The sequence below is a fragment of the Anabrus simplex genome, chromosome 2 (genome assembly GCF_040414725.1).
Source record: "Anabrus simplex isolate iqAnaSimp1 chromosome 2, ASM4041472v1, whole genome shotgun sequence".
NCBI classification, from domain to species: Eukaryota; Metazoa; Arthropoda; class Insecta; order Orthoptera; family Tettigoniidae; genus Anabrus; species Anabrus simplex.
The window spans coordinates 677,859,492-677,879,630 of NC_090266.1; the positions used below are offsets into that span (position 1 = coordinate 677,859,492).

At 39.5% G+C, this 20,139-nt stretch overlaps 1 protein-coding gene across 1 annotated transcript in view; it reads right to left on the reverse strand.

Annotated features, from left to right (window-relative positions):
* LOC136863638 (pickpocket protein 28-like) overlaps window positions 1–20,139 on the reverse strand; it is a 211,105-nt gene that overhangs the window by 133,890 nt on the left and 57,076 nt on the right. The window contains exon 4 of the mRNA XM_067140003.2: window positions 17,153–17,285. Coding sequence (XP_066996104.2) covers window positions 17,153–17,285 — 133 coding nt within the window. The remainder of the gene's footprint in view (window positions 1–17,152; window positions 17,286–20,139) is intronic.

A 20,139-nucleotide genomic window follows, 5' to 3' on the forward strand; every position in this document is an offset into this window, starting at 1 on the left:
TTGATTGCTTTTAATAATCCCCCCCCCCTAGTTCCATAATCCTCCATCTTCACCCTCGGTACTCTGTCACATGCCTTCTCTAGATCTAGGAAACATAAACATAACGGACTATTCCTCTCGAAGTATTTTTCAGTTACCTGACGTATACTGAAAATCTGATCCTGACAGCCTCTTTGTGGTCTGAAACCACACTGGTTTTCATACAACTTACTCTCAATCACTGATCGCACCCATCCTTCCAAAATGCCAGTGAACACCTTGCCTGGTATACAGATAATGAAATACCTCGATAGTTGTTGCAATCCTTCCTGGTCCTTTGCTGATAGATAGCTTCAATTACTGCTCTCGTCCAATCTGGAGATACCATACTAATTGTATTTCTCTCTGAGGCGATTTCTTCACTACCTTCCCAATAAATGTCACCATTTCAGGTATAATTGTATGTATTCCTGCTGCTTTATGGCAATGGAGTTTATTTAACATCCTTTCCATTTCATTACGCGTAATTTCACAAACATCATTGTCCTCCCCATGAGCTCGGTTGAGACGTCAACAGAATGATGTATAGACATGATACTGTATAGGGTTTGGGCGCTGCGAAACGTAAAGAATTTCACCTTATTTTCTTGACCCGGCATAAGTCCAAAAGCCTATACAGTATCATGTCTGTAAGTACGGGCCGTGAAAGCATTAATGGCAACAGAATGATTTATGTCTAGATCTATTTATTAAGTTTCTAATACTTCTATATATTTTATAACGGGAATTAAAATATTTTGTAGTATGAAATCTTTGGTATCTCTGCATAAAAGTGCAAACAATGGATTTAACATTTTATTAGCACAAATGGGGAAAGTGTCGGATTCCTGTTATGAATCACACCTTTTATCATGCTGTGGACCACTTATGTAGCAACTACAGGCGTACAGCGATCTTCTGATGTCTTTATTGATCATCCTACGATGGTTTATTGTAATCTATTTCCTCGAATCCAAACAATGTACTTGTTAGTCCACTCACATTTCTTACATGCCCCTTCGTGGCCTAGTTATTTAATATTCAATTGAAAAAGTAGATTCAAGGAATCCCCCGTCGTGTATACGTTTCAACTTGTAAATGGCGGCACCAATTACGATTACAATAGACAGCGATATTGTCCTGTTAGATAATATCACGATCATGCATGTAAACAACATCTTTGATGACCCATTATGTCTACTGCTTATCTTGCAATATAATGAACTAAATGGCCTCAATTATCCGGGGACCGACTATCACGAAATGATGGAGGAGTGTAGTACGAACACTCAGTTATAATACTAACATAGGCCCAAAAACGTAAATTACAAATCTTTTAATCTTTTAACTGTCGAAGTATTTACGCATCATAAAATGATATGAACTTAGAGCGTCTTATAAAGATGCTTAATTATAGCAAAAAGGAAGGAGGTGATAAAGGAATAACGCACAGAATGAGTGAAAGCTGTGTGGACTCAGGATATCTTGTTCATACATTAGGAGAAACGGACATGAAAGTAGCGTGAATGATTGCTGGTACAAACGGGTCGGAACAATGGCAGGAGGGTATTCGGAATGAGGATATAAAGTATAAGTTAGCAACGAACTCTATGGACTCTTATCAGAATACAATAGGAGGTTAAGAAAGTCGGAATAATCAGCAGCCACTGAGAAACAGAGCTGACATTCTCCATCCCCAAGCTGAACTGCGTATACAGTTTGTAAAGGAAAGTGGACATAGCCCATTCTCATGTAAAACACGCCATGCTGTACTTTGCGATATCCTCTGTGTCCAAGAAACTCATAGAAGTAAATAGACGTATTTCCAAACAATCCCAGGAATGGTATTTGTTGCTGAAAAACCTCATGAACAGTATGGACGCGCTTTGTATTATATGCTGAAAACGGCAACAAACAGATAGGTAAAGTACTAACAGTTGAACATTCCACATGCACGGTATCTTCATGAACCCATCTCCCTTACAAAAATTATCACCCGTTTTGGAATTTGGAGATTTCAACAGCCATAGCAACTTGTGGGCATTGCTCCATGATTATGGTGAAGCTGTAAAAAAAGTGGGAAGAATCCAATGAACTATGCCTTGTGCAAGACCCCGAACCTCACAGGTTCCACGGATGAGACCATCAGTGAGGTTAGTGGCCGGTTTTCGGGGAGAAGGCTAACCTCCCCCCCCCCCCCTGGAGCAGTGACTATGCACGGATCCACCAAGAAATTACTAACTCAAAGATGTTTTCGATGGTCTAGAATAAGAAAGGGTTAGAGCCAGGAAGGTAGCGACCGTGGCCACAGTTAAGGTACAACCCCGTTATTTTCCTGGTGACCGGGCGAGTTGGCTATCCGGAGGATAGTGGGTTCGAACCCCACTGTCGGCATCCCTGAAGATGGTTTTCCGTGGTTTCCCATTTTCACACCGGACAAATGCTTAATTAAGACCTTGATTAACAACATGGCTCCTTCACACTCCTAGGCCTTTCTCATCCCATCGTCACCATAAGACCTATCTGTGTCAGTGTAATGTAAAACAAATTGTAAAAAAGAATCCTGATGAGAAAATGGGAAATAATTGAAAACGATCTGCAAGGTTTCACGATCTGTCACACAGTTCAGTTATACTACCTCCAATGCCACTAGAATGCACAGAGCGCAAGTGCAGATGATGTAACAACAATAGGATCGACGAGTACGCAGAGACAGAACATAGTAGGTGTATGTTGGTGGTCACATGGCTGGAGCTTGGTGTTTGTGCCGTATTCAGCATTACATTGCATCTTACGTAGGACCCAATCCTCACAGGCGTACAGGTCGCCTAAACGGCGTCAAATCGAAATACCTGCACCAGGCCTCTCAGGAGGCCACCACATGACTATGTCAGAATGCGTAACTATTTTCAAAATGCTTTCATTCAATGAAAGAAATTATGCGATAACGAGATAAGGACAAAAGCGACTATTTGATATACAGTATTTAACAATATGATGTATTTAAGTAACAATCATTATGCCCTACACCTTGCTTGAATTGTCAGCGTAGTGGCATTCAGTTCACAGGGTCCCGGGTTTGATTCCCAGACAGGTCAGGGATTTTAACTGCATGTTATTGATTCCTTCATTTCGGAGTCTATGTGTTCGTGTTCGTCTCAATACGCATCGTCATTTACATACAACTTGACACACTACTTATCACCACAGAACATGTAAAAGTGAATACATCCCTCCATGTAGGAGATGAGCATCTAATTGTGATGAGAGACTGGAATGAAATGGTAGAACAAGAAAGAGAAAGTAATATAGTAGGAGAATTCGGGCGGGGGCAAAGGAGTGAAAGAGGAAGTTGGCTGGTACAAATTATGCACCAAACATAATTTAGTCCTTGCTAATAGTTGGTTCAAACACCAAGAACAACGGATGTATACGCGGACAAGACCTGGAGACACAGAAAGGTATCAAATAGACTTCATTATGATTAAGCACGAATTCAAAAGCCAGCTGTTGGTTTGCAAGATCTTCTCGGGAGCAGACGTGGACTCTGAAAACAGCTTGGTGAAGTTGAAGAAATTGAAGAAATGAATGCAAGGAGATGGGATTTAGAGAAGTTGAAAGAAAAGAGAGTGAGGGATTGTTTTAAAGAACATGTCGCACAAGGACTAAATGGAAAGGCTGGGGATCATTGGAGGCTACTGGCAAAAATGAGTGCAATTGGACTAGACAACTGAATGGGTTGCTATATTTCTAGAAAATAGAACACAGAGAATTAGAGTAGGTGATGCTTTATATGACCCTGTAATAATTAAGAGGGGAATTCCTCAAGGCAGTATTGTTGGACCTTTATGTTTTCTTATATATATAGATGATATGAGTAAAGAAGTGGAATCAGAGGTAAGGCTTTTTGCGGATGATGTTATTCTGTATAGAGTAATACTGTAAATAAGTTACAAGATTGTGAGCAACTGCAACGTGACCTCGATAATGTTGTGAGATGGACAGTAGGCGACGGTATGATGATAAACGGGGTTAAAAGTCAGGTTGTGAGTTTCACAAATAGGAAAAGTCCTCTGAGTTTTAATTACGGTGTTGATGGGGGTGAAAGTTCCTTTTGGGGATCATTGTAAGTATCTAGGTGTTAATATAAGGAAAGATATTCATTGGGGTAATCACATTAATGGGATTGTAAATAAAGGATACAGATCTCTGCACATGGTTATGAGGGTGTTTAGGAGTTGTAGTAAGGATGTAAAGGAGAGGGCACATAAGTCTCTGGTAAGACCCCAACTAGAGTGTGGTTCCAATGTATGGGACCCTCGCCAGGATTACCTGATTCAAGAACTGGAAAAAATACAAAGAAAAGCAGCTCAATTTGTTCTGGGTCATTTCCGTCAAAAGAGTAGCGTTACAAAAATGTTGCAAAGTTTGGGCTGGGAAGAACTGGGAGAAAGAAGACGAGCTGCTCGACTAAGTGGTATGTTCCGAGCTGTCAGCGGAGAGATGGCGTGGAATGACATTAGTAGATGAATAAGTTTGAGTGGCGTCTTTAAAAGTAGGAAAGATCACAATATGAAGATAAAGTTGGAATTCAAGAGGACAAACTGGGGCATATATTCATTTATAGGAAGGGGAGTTAGGGATTGGAATAACTTACCAAGGGAGATGTTCAATAAATTTCCAATTTCTTTGAAATCATTTAAGAAAATTCTAAGGAAAACAACAGATAGGGAATCCGCCACCTGGGCGACTGCCCTAAATGCAGATCAGTATTGATTGATTGATTGATTGATTGATTGATTGATTGATTGATTGATTGATTGATTGATTGATTGATTGATTGATTGATTGATTGATTGAATGATTGATTGATTGATTGATTGATTGATTGATTGATTGATTGATTGATTGATTGATTGATTGATTGATTGATTGATTGATTGATTGATTGATTGATTGATTGATTGATTGATTGATTGAAGTAATCACGAACGGATAAAGAGTGAGCAGTCGTGAAGAATGAGATCAGTAGGGCTGCTGAAGAAATGTTAGGAAGAAAGACAGGAACAAGTATGTATCAGTGAATAACTCAGGACATACTAGACCTGATTGACGATCGAGGAAAATACAAGAATGCAAAAAGTGAGGAGGAAAGAAAAGAATATAGGCTGTTAAAGAATGAAGTAGGCCCTAGATAGAAATTGCAGGACAGCTAAGTAAGAATACATGAAACAAAAGTGCAAGTACAGTATGTTGAAGGTTGCATGGTTGTAGAAAAGGTAGAGCTGCATATAGGAAAATCAAGGAAACCTTTGGACCGGGCGAGTTAGCCGTGCGGTTAGGGGCGCGCGGCTGCGACCTTGCATCCGGGAGATAGTGGGTTCGAAACCCACTGCGGGCAGCCCTGAAGATGGTTTTCTGTGGTTTCCCATTTTCACACTAAGAAAATGCTGGGGCTGTACCTTAATTAAGGCCACGGCCGCTTCCTTCCAAATGCTAGGCCTTTCCTATCCCATCATCGCCATAAGACCGACTCGTTGGCTGAACGGTCAGCGTACTGGCCTTTGGTTCAGAGGGTCCCGGGTTCGATTCCCGGCCGGGTCGGGGATTTTAACCTTAATTGGTTAATTCCTACGGCACGGGGGCTGGGTGTATGTGTTGTCTTCTTCATCATTTCATCCTCATAACAAAGCGCAGGTCGCCTACGGGAGTCAAATAGAAAGACCTGCACCTGGCGAGCCGAACCCGCCCTGGGATATACCGGCACTAAAAGCCATACGACATTTCATTTCATCGCCATAAGATCTATCTGTGTCGGAGCCACGTAAAGCCACCAGCAAAAAAAAGAAACCTTGCAGAAAGGAAAACTAGGTGTATGGATATTAAGACCTCGGATGGAAAACCAATTTTAGGGAAAGAAAACAAGGCAGAAAGATGGCAGGAACATATCCGACAGCTGTATCAAGGTAAAGGCGTAGATGATATGGTTTTCGAACAAGAAGAGGATGAAATGGGAGATGCAATTTTGAGTTCAGAATTCGACAAAGCCTTGGGAGACCTAAATAGGAACAAGGCACTTGGAATGGGTAATACCTTCAGAATGACTGACAGCCTTAGAAGAAACCGGCATGGCGAGGTTATTTCATTTAATATGTAAGATATATGATACGGGGAAACTACCATCCGATTTCAGACAGAATGTTGTTATACTTATTCTCAAACAATCAGGTGCTATCAGGTGTGAAAACTACCACTCCGTTAGTTTAGTGTCTCACAGTACAAAGTAAACCTAAATTAATAAACAAACCTTATAAATAAAATAAACACGAAACCACCTTCCCCTCGAACGTACTGTGATTATACTCAGTTCACTTCAGTTTGAGTCCACAATTCTTCGAATGCTTGTTTTAGTCCTCCTGATCCTTTCAAGTCTTGTGCGGGTTACGAGCTCACGGGAGAGTTGTCTATGAAACCTACCACGGTACGACACCCTGGCCTGCATTGTGGCTCAGTTTGTCACGGTTATCCAAACTGCTCGTCAGACCTCACTTGTGAGATAACTCTTCTTCAATACGTTATTCACAACTACATCCCTAAGCGTGTTCACAGTAATTACTTTTGGAATATATTCGCTTACGTAGGTATATTTCTTCGTCATTCTTTTCAAAAATTTCAACACATCGCGGTGCTGAGAAACTGAATATAAATTATGTTGGACAACGGCGGGTATCCAAGCTATAATAATAATAATAATAATAATAATAATAATAATAATAATAATAATAATAATAATAATAATAATAATAATACAGTAATAAGCAAAGCCCGGATTTTCATGCCGTTACAGGTTAGACTGCAAACTAAATTTGGTTAATAGGAAGCGTCGGCCACCCGCTCTTCCATAATGTAGCAAGAGTAACATAATTCAAAGGAGTTCTCATGAGGCGTACCCCTAATATTCATGCAAACCCCATAGCATAATCGAGGTGAAGGTAGACTATACTTGCTGCTCGCTTCAGAAACTTTGCATTCTAACCTATTAATGCATGAAAATCCGGACTCTAGTAATAAGTCAATATGCATATAAGAAAACTGGCACATGTATAAAACATAACGGTATTTAAACATGAAAATCTCGTAACTACAAGGAGCAAAATTTTACACCAGCAGTGAAAAGTAAATAACCGGTGCTCAATAATACAATAATGACAATAGAGCAAACGGTCATAAAGTTCCTGTTCCATGTTTACAAGGCTTTTTCACAAATCTGTTGTTATTTCGCTGCAATGTTGGTGTAAAATATTATATACCGTACCATTGCAGTATTCAGAGAAGTAATATTTCGGACGAGTGAGAGAAAAAAAATTACCCGCGACGAAATTAAGCAGATTGAAATGTCACAGTAATTTCACAAGACTAGGCTAATACCGTACGGAAATAGACATTATCCTGAAGAGGTGTATGAAAAAAGACAAAAGTATGAGATTCAAATAATTAAAGAGAGCTAACACTGAAAAAAATGGAATATCCATTGGAAATATTTTGCCTATAGAAGTACAGAAGACAAGCTGCAAATATCCAAATAACGTCAAGAAAAGAAGAATATTAAAAAAGAATATATTAGCGAAGCTGAACAGTTAATTCAACATGAGTCATCGTGAAAGATACGTAAGAAATGCATAATATCAACACAGATCATTAACAAGATCGGAAGAACAACTAGCCACGAAACACCAACAAATCGAGACGGCTGCAAAGAAGAAATAGATCGCAATACACATTAATATTGTCAAAATCTATTGAAAGAATATCCAACACAAAACTTGTGAACGCAGTAGACATATGCAGAGTCTGATATTATAATAGAGACCAAACCAAGCACTTCGTTAAGAAAATGAATTTCTTAGAAGGTTTTGTAGATGTTTATTTTATGTCAGCTGATTCCCATTATATTTTACAATTCTATGACCGAGTACTGCAACATGGCAAATCTGTAAGAAGATGAGGGAGTGGACTTCGCGAGATGACCCGAGTCAAACCAAGATGACCACATACCGTGTATGACAGCAGGGCCAGATACCAACTATGGACATCGCTCAGAGATGCAGGAGAAGGAGCAGACTTAGGCCAGTCCCCAGGCGACAGGAATAAGATAAGTTTCTAATAAAAATGTACATATTTAATAGATAATATTTGTCTTGACCTCATGTGATTGAAAGTTAGGTGTGGTACCGCTTTAGTCGTCAGAAAAATAACCAGTGCTAGATGTTCTCGCGAGTAACTTCACTAGAGATCTATTTATATGGATACAGGCAGTTTTCGTTAACATATAAGCAAATCCCAATCTAAACCAGCAGCAAGATTCAACGTAAGTTTCATTGTGCCATAACCAATTCTGTTGTTCTTATTATAAGAATACGTTGGAAGTGAACTATGTTCCAAGTAGCAATGTCATATGATTGAAGGCAATGTGATTCAAAACGCATATACAGTGTCAACAAAAAATGCTTCACTAGGAGGTCGGCATGCGATTCCTCATCCCATTGCAAGACAGAAGTTTCTATAGCCAAATTGGATCTAATGCTGTTGGCAAACACGTCGGAAACGAGAAGCTGGCAACACTGTCACATCCTGCAGCGCATCGGAATGTAATAGAGAAACGTGCATCATCCCGCCGTACAGTACCGGCCGTCGCAGCTTACTGAGTAGACGGCTGGGTTATCAAACCCATATGCACCATCGAGCTACGGCTCGAATCTACGTGAGTTTTTCTTTTTTCATTTGTGTGTGTGACGTCAGGTCCCCAGTTCCCGTCATTTAACTGCGTTTGTAAGCATGACATCCTGTTGTCACATGACAATAGTCGAACACATGACAGTGTGTGATCCATTCAACTGAATGCATGCGTCGACTAACCACGCAGTGTACAACCATAACTGGTCCTGTCAAGTGCATGTAGGGCAGCTTCCTGATGGCGTACACAAACGGCGAATACGTGGATAAGCTTTTGGTTATTGCATCCGATAACCAAGCTTTTGCTGCTGCTCGTGAGTATGCAGCACGGTGCCCTCAAAGGCGCCATCCCGATAAGAATGTTTTCCATCGCCTTGAGCAACGTCTGCGGGAAACAGGTAATCTTCGTCCACAAGTAGTGGACAGAGGTCATCCAAGGACTAGGCGTACTCCACAAACAGAGGACGACATCCTTGAAGCCGTTCACCAATCACCTCGGCGAAGTACCCGTTATATTGCAAGGCAGTTCCAGGTATCTCAAACACTGTTTGTTGACGTGTTGCACGACGAAAAACTGCATCCATATCATTACACGTTAACTCAACACCAGCGACCAGAAGACCGCATTCAACGAGTACAGTTCTGTCAATGGCTTTTGCAACAAGTTGAAGATAACGAACATTTTATAAAGAATGTGATATGGAGTGACGAATGTAGCTTCACTCGGGAAGGTGTTTTCAATCATCACAACAGCCATTAATGGTCTGACCACAACCCACATGTCACCCGTGAACGTGGCTTTCAGGCACGATTTGGCATAAGCCTTTGGGCTTGAATCGTGGGAGGAGTGCTTTTAGGTCCTTACCTATAGCTAGACAATTTGAATGCGCCCCGCTATTGTACGTTTCTGGGCATTCCTTTGCCTGACGCTTTAGAAAACGTTCCACTTGGTGTTCGGCGACAGCTATGGTTTCATCATGATGGTGCAGCACCACAATTTGGAATGACTGTGCGTAACTGGTTAAGTGAAGCGTTTCCAGATAAATGGATTGGTCGTAGAGGTCCGATGTTCTGGCCTCCACGTTCCCCGGACCTTAATCCACTGGATTTTTATTTGTGGGGACACTTAAAGGAACATGTTTGTAGTACTCCATTCATGGATGTACAAGACCTAATAGGTCGCGTGCATGCTGCATCGGCAATGGTGGATGCAGGTGTGTTGCGTAGGGTCCGACAAAGTATGCTCCAGCGAATGACGAAGAGTTTGCAAATGCAAGGTGGTCGCTTTGAACATCTGCTATGAAGTGAACGTTGCTCGTAAGTGTACGTACCGGCTCTGTGAAGACAAGACTGGACGTCACACGTACACTATGGAATTATTGTGCGTAGCATAATGGGCAATCCAGTGTAGCCTACTTACTGTACTGTATTGTGTTTCCTTGTATCGCATTGGATCTAGACGATGTTACTGTATCGATTATTATGTTCTACGTATTGGCTTTATTTGTGCCATGGACGAAACAAAGTGGTCGTTTACGTCTGTAAGAAGTTCATGTTAATTGTTTGAATGTTTAAATAAAGGTAACTAACGGTAAGACAGAACATTAGTGTACTCCATAGTGGAGGTGTACATTGGATACAATTTGATACATTAACTGAAAAAATGGCGCGAACGCGACTCGAACATCGGCGCGTCCGCACAACCGGCATGTATGGCATTACCTCGTCTCACTGAGCTATTGAGACAGCTCCGGCAGAGCGCCGAGTTCACACGACCTCTGCTTGGCCGCGCTGCACGCCGTTACAACGTTGCCAGAACCTCGTTTCTTAACTCGCATTTCTATTAAACCTATTGGTGGGACTAGGTTTGGCAAGATAAACTTTTGTCGTGAATTTCGACGAGGAACCACATGCCGACCTCCACATGCGGCATATTCTGTTCACCCTGTATAGGGAATACGTTGTTATGTTAAGGAAGGGTATGTGATATTAAAACGACATGAGAGAAGAGAAAGTGTACGATGTATTGACAAGCTAAGGATCCAATTGAGAATGTTTATATATATATATACCAGGTGGCTCTCGAACGCCGTACTTTCTACTTATAAATGCCCCGCATGCACAAATGATGAACGGGATGTCTACCAACTGATTTCCTCAGGGGAGCTATTGCCAGCGAGTAGGTTATGTCAGAATATGAAGAGATAAGGAACGGAGTGTCGCTCGCAGCATGTTACTCAGCGTTGCCGATCTAATGCACCCCTTGCGTTAGTAAACATCGTTTTCGACCGCATAGTTCTAGGCTGGTGTGTGGTACAGCCGCACTATGTTTGCCGTCTGCATATCGGCAATGGCTAGTGGGATCAGCAGCGGTGAATACACATAAATTATTTTAAGCTGGACAACCTGGTCGGAGTGCAACAGAAGCTCCAAACAGATGTACGCATAATACACAAATATTTCGCCGAACAGTATTAGTTTTAGTTCCATACACGTGTATAAATTAGTAAGTTATTAGATTTCATTTACTGGATCTTTGGCGTGTCTACAAACAGTAGGGTGTGGGGTGAGGAGGGACAGTCGTTCCCACCCCCACTTTGTAGAGTAAATGTTACATTTTATTCCACATTAGCCAGTTGGAGATATGAATTATTTTTAAAAAGCTATTTGTACAAGCCCTGTTCTCTTATATGCTAAATATTTCCTTTATTGTATAGCGCTACGGCAAGTAGTGGAGAATTTGCATGTGCTGTGAGGAGGGGTAGAAGGGGTACATATTTTTTTGTCGAGATCGTGGCCACTGAGTTATAATTCACCCGCTTGCCGCGCGCATTCGTCAGTCTGGCAGTCTCTTTATTGTCTGTTAGTTTCTTAATGTGTATTCAAATACTAAATAATTTTAAATGCATAATGATGCCGTACATCTATGTAATTATACCGGGCGAGCTGGCCGTGGGGTTACGGGCGCGCAGCTGTGAGCTTGCACTCGGGAGATAGTGGTTTCGAATCCCACTGTCGACAACTCTGAAGATGGTCTTCCGTGGTTTCCCATTTTCATACCAGGCAAATGCTGAGGCTGTACCTTAATTAAAGCTACGGTCGCTTCCTTCCCATAAGTTCTATCTGTGTCCGTGCGATGTAAAGTCAATTGTAAAAAGGATATATTTAATTGTAATTTCAGCGCGAGAGAATACCAACTTTACTTCCACCGGAATAAATTATTTCGTTTGTATTATGTTATTTTATATGTAAATGTAATTAATCTGCCCCGTGGATTATTCGTAATAATAGTTTATTAGAGATTTTTATTGAATGCTGTATAATAAAATTTTCAGCAGGTTTCACAAACATACTACGGGGCATTTACTTAATAAAAAACCTAATACAAAGAAATAAATTAGGAACGTTTGTATTAGCTCCGGTTAAAATACGATTACAAGTGATTATATATATTTTTAAATTAGCTTTACGTCGCACCAACATAGATAGGATTTAGGGCGACGATGAGACAGGAAAGGGCTACGCGTGGAAAGGAAGCGACATATTTTATTCTTCAAATCTACTAGGTGGTTAACACGACAATAATATTGACTTTCACCAAAACGTTAAAAGAAGAGGATCCATTTCAATTCCAGACGAATGCCGATTAAAAAACTTCTCACCAATATAAATATATATATTTTAGACAATATTGTAAAATTGTACTACAATAGTTTTAACTCGTGTTTGTAACATTCACGTCAAACTTTTTAATCATGATATTGAAAATAACTTTTAACATCACAACGTCTCATTCCAATTTTATATGACCAATAATTGTAAACAGTCTTAATTGTAATTATTTGTTTTACGGTTATCCATTGTGCTGATGATGCCCATTAAGAAGGGCGAAACATGTTCACGATCTTTCTATTTTTTATAATTATTTAACCACAAAATGTGGTATTGTAAGTATTGACTAGGTTAACATTAAACGAATATTTTGTAAATTGTATGTAATAATGGACTCTGTAATGGAGGGCAAGAGAAGTACAGGTATACCAAGACGACGATGGTTAGACTCGGTTACTGACGACTTAAAGATAAAAGGTATAGAACTAAATGAGGTCACAACGCTAGTTGCAAATCGAGGATTGTGGCGACGTTTGGTAAATTCACAGAGGCTTGCAGACTGAACGCTCAAAGGCATAACAGTTTATAATGATAATGTATGTATGTATGTAAGTATGCCTGTTCTAAAGAGACCATTCGGCATAATTTTGGGCCAACCCACTCCATGATGTCTAGATTTGAGAAAAGGTCCTCGCCACGGGCGTCGAGAATAGTGTAGAGCTCCATGTGACCGTTTCTCACAGTTTAACTTGAAACTCGGTGACCTGTCGCTGCAATAAGATTATTATTCAGTACGATGGCACTACAATCACGGTTCCCCCGAGCAGAGGCGTAAACGCCCTCTCCTTTACATCCTTACTACAACACCCGAATAGTCTCATACCTTCGTAAACTTTCTTATAAACCTTGTTAATATGATTTCATCATCAACGATCATTCCTTTCATTAACATCTAGGTAGTTACAGTGTTCCGCATGAGATACTATCACCACTGTCAACGCAGTAATTAAAACTGAGAAGACTTTTGCTCCAGGTGAAACTTAAAACCCGAATTTTCATCCCGTTTACCATCATACAATTGTCCGCTATCCATCTCACAATATTGTCTAGGTCCCTCTCCAGTCGCTCACAATTCTACAATTCATTTACTTCTCTATAAAATATAACATCATCCGCAAATAGCCTTATCTGTGATTCCAGGCCTTTACTCATATCATTCATAGATATATGAAAATACAAAGGTCAAATAATACTTCCCTGAAGACCGCCCCCCACTTTACCATTACAGGAGCAGATAACACTTCACCTTCTCTAATTCTCTGAATTCTATTTTATAGAAATTTACCCACCCATTCAACCACTGTTTTTTGTAGTCTAATTTCCCATAATCTACCCTATCATAAGCCTTGGTTAAGTCAATAGCGATACGGCCCACTCGGACTCTTGAATTGAATATATCGTGCTGGAATCCTGCAAATTGAGCTTCACTGGAATAAACTTTCCTAAACCCGAACTGCCTTCTATCAAACCAGTTATAATTTCTCAAACATGTGTAATATAATCACAAGAAATACTTTCTCAGAGCTTACAAACAACACATGCCAAGCCGACTGGCCTGTAATTTTCCACTCTGTGTTTGTCACCGTTTCCCTTGTACACTGTAGCTATTATTGTAACTTTTCATTCATTTGGTATCGCTCCTTCACACAATTAGCTATCAAATAAGTATTTCAGATATGGCACTATATCCCAAGCCATACCCGTGAAGTCCATTTGAATACATTTATGGCATTTCGACGACTGATGAGTGAATATTGTAAAAAAAACCTCTGCTTTATTACCTTCCTGTAAACTTTGCAAAATAAATTTTAGAAAATTCAATTCAAGTTAACCCATTAGTGCTCAAGACCTTTTAAATTTTTTATAGTTTTATTGTTCATAATATATGTAGATAATAATAATAATAATAATAATAATAATAATAATAATAATAATAATAATAATAATAATAATAATAATAATAATAATAATAATAATAATTTGCAGACCAAGGTACGGTGCACTTGTCTATCTAAGTATTCCTGATCAAATAATGCACTTTTCCAAGAAGGTAGATATTGGCATTTTATATTCTCTGTAGCAAAATAAATTTATTTCGTTGAAATCTCAAAACAATGGAAATAACTTCAAGGAAGAAAAGTTTTGAAATAATATTTTCCATTATTTTCGTTTCTAAGTCAATATAAGTGGTTACGTGCATATGATGGTATAAAGGTGAATAATTGATACAGCTTCAGGAAATACTTTCACAAAAATATGTAGTCTACATTTAAAAAATCCGTAACGTATTTTTAATTAGTGGGTTAACATTTCTCTTGTTCCTAAACATCCATTGTTTACGGTAAACCAACGATGCACAGCAGAAAATGTTTAAACTTATTTGTAATCAGTATTGTATACTTAATATCGTGAAAATGAAATAATTTTTAGAAAATTCACTTCAAGTTAACCCATTAGTGGTCAAGAACTTTTAGATTTGTATAGTTTTATTGTTCATAATAAATGTAAATAATAATAATAATAATAATAATAATAATAATAATAATAATAATAATAATAATAATAATAATAAATAACCATTGCTCCACGCTGGGTGCCATTTTAAATATATGTAATAACAATAATTGAAATACAATAATTATACGAAATGTCCGTAGTATGGGCGCCAGAGTTCATCAGAATGGATCCCTCAAATTTTGATTGAGCATGATAATTCTCTCTCCCAGGGTATGTACATAAAGCTGCGTACTGGTACATCTGCCTCAGCCTTACCTAACCTTCTGGAAACGACTAACTAGGTTCATCAATAACCCCACTGATTCTAAAATAACTATATTCTGAAAAATATCCGTGCATGAGCACCTCATCAACACTCCAAAATATACACAAAATACACTCAAAATACCGCTGGAAGATTCCATATTTACAACAATAATAAACACGGTGGAAAACCAGGACCAGGCTACCATTTACTGTCAGTCAGTTGAATAAAGCAAAGATATATATGTAGATAAATACGTTTTACTGTCTCCGTGTATTAACACAACTTATATATTCTCATAATTGGCACTTGTTATATCACACAAATACTGTACATCTATAATACTGTGTTCACTGACTCTAACACTTGGTTTAAAGATACATTTACTCGAGCAAAACTCGCTTGTTGTTCCAGAACATCAATTATGGAAAGTCTGAAATACAGCACCTCATGGCTCTCACCAACATATATGCCACCAAGCCGCCGCAAGTGATAATATACCAAGTGTCTCAGCACTCCACAGTTTGTAGGTCAGTACCACACAACACATTACAAAAAAATCACATTCACTACGCTCCACAAAAGTTTTAAGGCAAGTCCGCTCCACCAAAGTTTTAAGTCAACCTCCATTCCACTTAAGTTACATCTCCACCAAATTTTTTAGTCAAGTCCTCTCCATAGTTTTCTCACATGCCTAAATAGACTTCAGCTTCTCCCTACTCCCTCATGATACGTGGAGATTGATCTTGGCCAACCAATCACGAGTGGAAGATCATCTTGCCATACCAAGGCCACGCCCTGAACCTCTCCCAGGTCCCATGGCAATAACAACCAGGCCGCGTCATCGAAATCTGGGCTGCCGTATGACTCAAAGGAACTTTCCGAGTTGTAAATATCACTGTTTTCCCATCCATCCGCTTGTAGAAAACAAATTACTCATATCACATATGGAGACCTTCGAGCTTAAAAAAGAATAAATATACAAATGAAATAATAATAATACGAATAATAACAATAATATCTCTTAATTCTGAATCCAGTGCGAGGGTATGATGTATGTACCATCCCACTGACAACTCTACTGGATCTGTATAAAATGTACAAGAACTATTTTAAGTATATTACCGAAACAGAACACCAAGAAATATGATGGCAACGAAGGGCGCCACTGATCTCTCTACGGAAACCACTGGAATGAATATGTATAAATGAGTTTCTGGTTTTATCAAATACTCGATTGCTCAGTGACCACTATAGCTGCTAGCTGATCATAAAATCTATTATCCACGACCTCATATAATGCAATTGATGAATGGAACAAATTCGAATCAATGTAATAATCTTTATAAAACACACATTCAGTGCTGTTTTAAAATGCAGCATACACTTTAGAGTTAACTTATGTATTGATGTCAGAGAGTGTTCTATCCTTCGAGAAAACCAAGAGTTTATGCATCCGTACAGCTGAAACAATTAACTTATACTGTTGTAGAAGATTTCTAACAATGGAAAGCAACGTTATAGTTTTGTAAATAGGTCCAAATATAAAATGTTTTTAATATGGCAACTTTAGATGACAATGGACACTAAGGGGTTTTTGAGTGGGTGTTCATGTGTAGTTTCTGTTAAGGAACATGCAAGGTAAACGAAACATTTCCAATGATACCACTTTAGGTCACAACAGTTAGCAAGGGGAAATATTGAGTAAAAGAATTGAATGCAGCCGTACAGTTGAAACAATTAACTTATACTGTTGAAAAGCTTCTCCAAAAGAGAAAAAAAATCTTGCTGCTTTTATCTGGTCATACTGGGAACCAAGGAAGATTTCATTTTCTATTTTCCTTTTTATTACATGCAAAAAATATTCAGTGAACAAAAACATTCGTGCGATGAACGCGTAATTCTGCTGGCAAACTAATGAAATAGAGGGGAGGATTTGGACTGAAACTGTTCAGAGTCTGTGCTCACCTTTACCAGAAAGTTTTGAACCGCGTCCCACTTGCTGGTTTGATTATCTTCATCATATCTTCCATCAGAATCCAAAGCACAAAGATCCCTTAGTAGCCGGTATTCCAAAGAATAATTTGGGTCCTCCGTGTTCCTATAAAAAGGAAACATACCATAAAATAAAACAATACTACTACTACTACTACTACTACTACTACTACTACTACTACTACTACTACTACTAATAATAATAATAATAATAATAATAATAATAATAATAATAATAATAATAATAATAATAATAATAATAATAATAATAATAAAGTTAGCATTTCCAAGACTAAACGGATGTCCGGGAAGAAGAAACGTAAGATGATTGATGCTAGGTAGGGATTGCACTGGATCATTTCAAGTATATAGGATGTGTACTGAACCCACTATCTCCAGGCTTTGAAAACAGCGCGCCATTTGCAAACTCCGTGTGAGCCTGCGAGCTTGAGAGCGATGAATATCTTGCCGAGACGCGTTGTCTACGGTTTACGTGAGCTTATTAAAATTCCTGGACGGATGATTCATTTCCGAACGGCGATCTCCCAGTCTGAAGCCAAACCATGAATGTTTGTTACGTGTCATGAAGTCGGAACTATTAGGGGAGCGTTTTCAAGAAAACTAAAGACATTTCGTCATATGTAAAGCCAAAGTTTGAAAGGCAGGAAGCCAAGTGTATAATAGAATTCTCCAGTGTGAAGTAACACATAAATCTCTAGTTTAGGAAATCTCACGCAGACTCATACAAGGTGAGTTCGTGGGTGTTCTTAGTTCGCCCAGGAGGGAGAGTTAGGCTAAATGACGCTTTAAGCATTACGACCTAAATAATGTCATGAAAATTATATGATTATTCAATTTGAAATGGACAAAATTTCGGAATATTAGGAACATCATTTATAGTAAGAAAATCAGTTGAAAAGAAATACGCGGGCCACGGCATAATACTAAGCCATCATTTGAGCGAGAATTTCGATGCCTATAAAGGAAGGTGGGTTAATCATCCATCGTTAATTGTGGAAAACGAAGAGTGTTTCTACGTCGCTCCGTCTCGGATTTGTCTTACCAGGAGAAAAGTCATTGTTATCAGTTGCAGCGTACAGACTGTAAAATTATTTGTCTACATGCATTTTCGGACTTGGGGGAATTTCACGTCGAGCGAATCAACACTTACAAAATGTTCTCAAAGAAAAAATAATAAAGCGAATTATATTTAGTTCGGGAACTCAGAATATTTCCAGGTTCTGATTTAATACTTAGAAACCTTTTAGTAGACACTATTCACGGATTAGGCCGCCGCCACTTCCACACACCCCTGGGAGAGGCCTCCTCCACCCGGAATGTGCTGACTAAGAGTGCATGCTTAACCTCACATGACCTCACTTGAAAAGTAGAGCGGTTGGCTAAGAGTGCACCCTTAACCTCGCATGGTCCGGCTCCATGGCTAAATGGTTAGCGTGCTGGCCTTTGGTCACAGGGGCCCCGGGTTCGTTTCCCGGCAGGGTCGGAAATTTTAACCATCATTGGTTAATTTCGCTGGCACGGGGCTGCGTGTATGTGTCGTTTTCATCATCATCTCATCCTCATCACGATGCGCAGGTCCCCTACGGGAGTGAAATCAAAATACCTGCATCTGGCGAGCCGTACTCAGACACTCCCGGCACTAAAAGCCATACGCCATTTCATTTTGTTACCTCGCATGACGTTACACTGGCTACGTGTATAGGCTTAACCTCACAGACCCCAGGTTCGACTATAGGCTTAATCTTAGAGGGGCGTTAACCTTACAGACCCAAGTTTGATGCCAAAAAGTGCGAGCTGAGCCTAACTGCCAACGTGATTATGCTAGCAATGCAAGCTTAAACTAACAGGCACGAATTCGACTCCAAGCTTAACTTCACAGGCCATAAATTCAACACTAGGCTTAACCTTACAAGGGCGTTAGCTTTACAGACCCAAGTATGACGCCCAAGGGTGCTAGCTTAACCTAACTACCAACGTGATTATGGACAGGAGTGGTAGCTTAACCCAGCAGGCACCGATTTGACGCCAGGCTTAACCTTATAACGGCGTTACAGACTGAAGTTTGAGATTCGAACCCAAGCTTAACCTAACTAGACAAGATGAGTCATGGTCCATGTGCTCTTGGAGCTGAGTTTGTAAAAAACGGCAGCTAAACTCATACTATTGATGGAACTAGGGAACTGGTATAAGGCTTAATACGTATGCTTTATTCATAGAAGTCTAACATTGGGGAGCTTCTTTTGGGCTCAAAGCTGAGCGACTGCAGAGTCATTCCTCCTCCTACACCACCTCCTCCTCACACACTTAGACTACCTCCTCCTCACGTCCTCCTCCTCCTCGACCTCATAGATTTAGTAGCTTATGACTACCTCCTCATCCCGAATGCAAGCTTAACCTAACAGGCAAGAATTTGACGCCAAGCTTAACCTTACAAGGACCTTGCAGACTCAAGTTTGAGATTCAATATCAGGCTTAACCTAACTAGACAAGATGAGACATGGTGCAGGTTAACTTCAGAGGTCTTTGATGCTGAGCTTGATGGAAGCTGAACTTGAAACAATAGAAGGGCAATGGGGCAAAGGCCTAAAGAGTAAAAGGTCTAAAGGGAATGAGGTATGGTCTAGAGCTCAGAGCTGAACTTGAAACAAGATGGTGCCACGGGACAAGAAAGATGGTGTAAGGCTTAATGAACGTGCTTTTTTCATAGGGATATAATTTTAGAAAGCTACATTAAGGTCTTGAAGGTGAGTGGTTGCAAAGCGCTGTTGGTTTTTAGTGTTTGGAACACTGAATTTTTAATTTTAACATTTCGAGCTTATAGATTTTGAACTCTAGAGAATTATAGTAGCCTGCAATATTGTTTATATCACTTAGAGATTAAAACTTTGTGTTCAGAACCGATGAAAGTTCGCGCTACACATGACTGGGAATGGAACCCA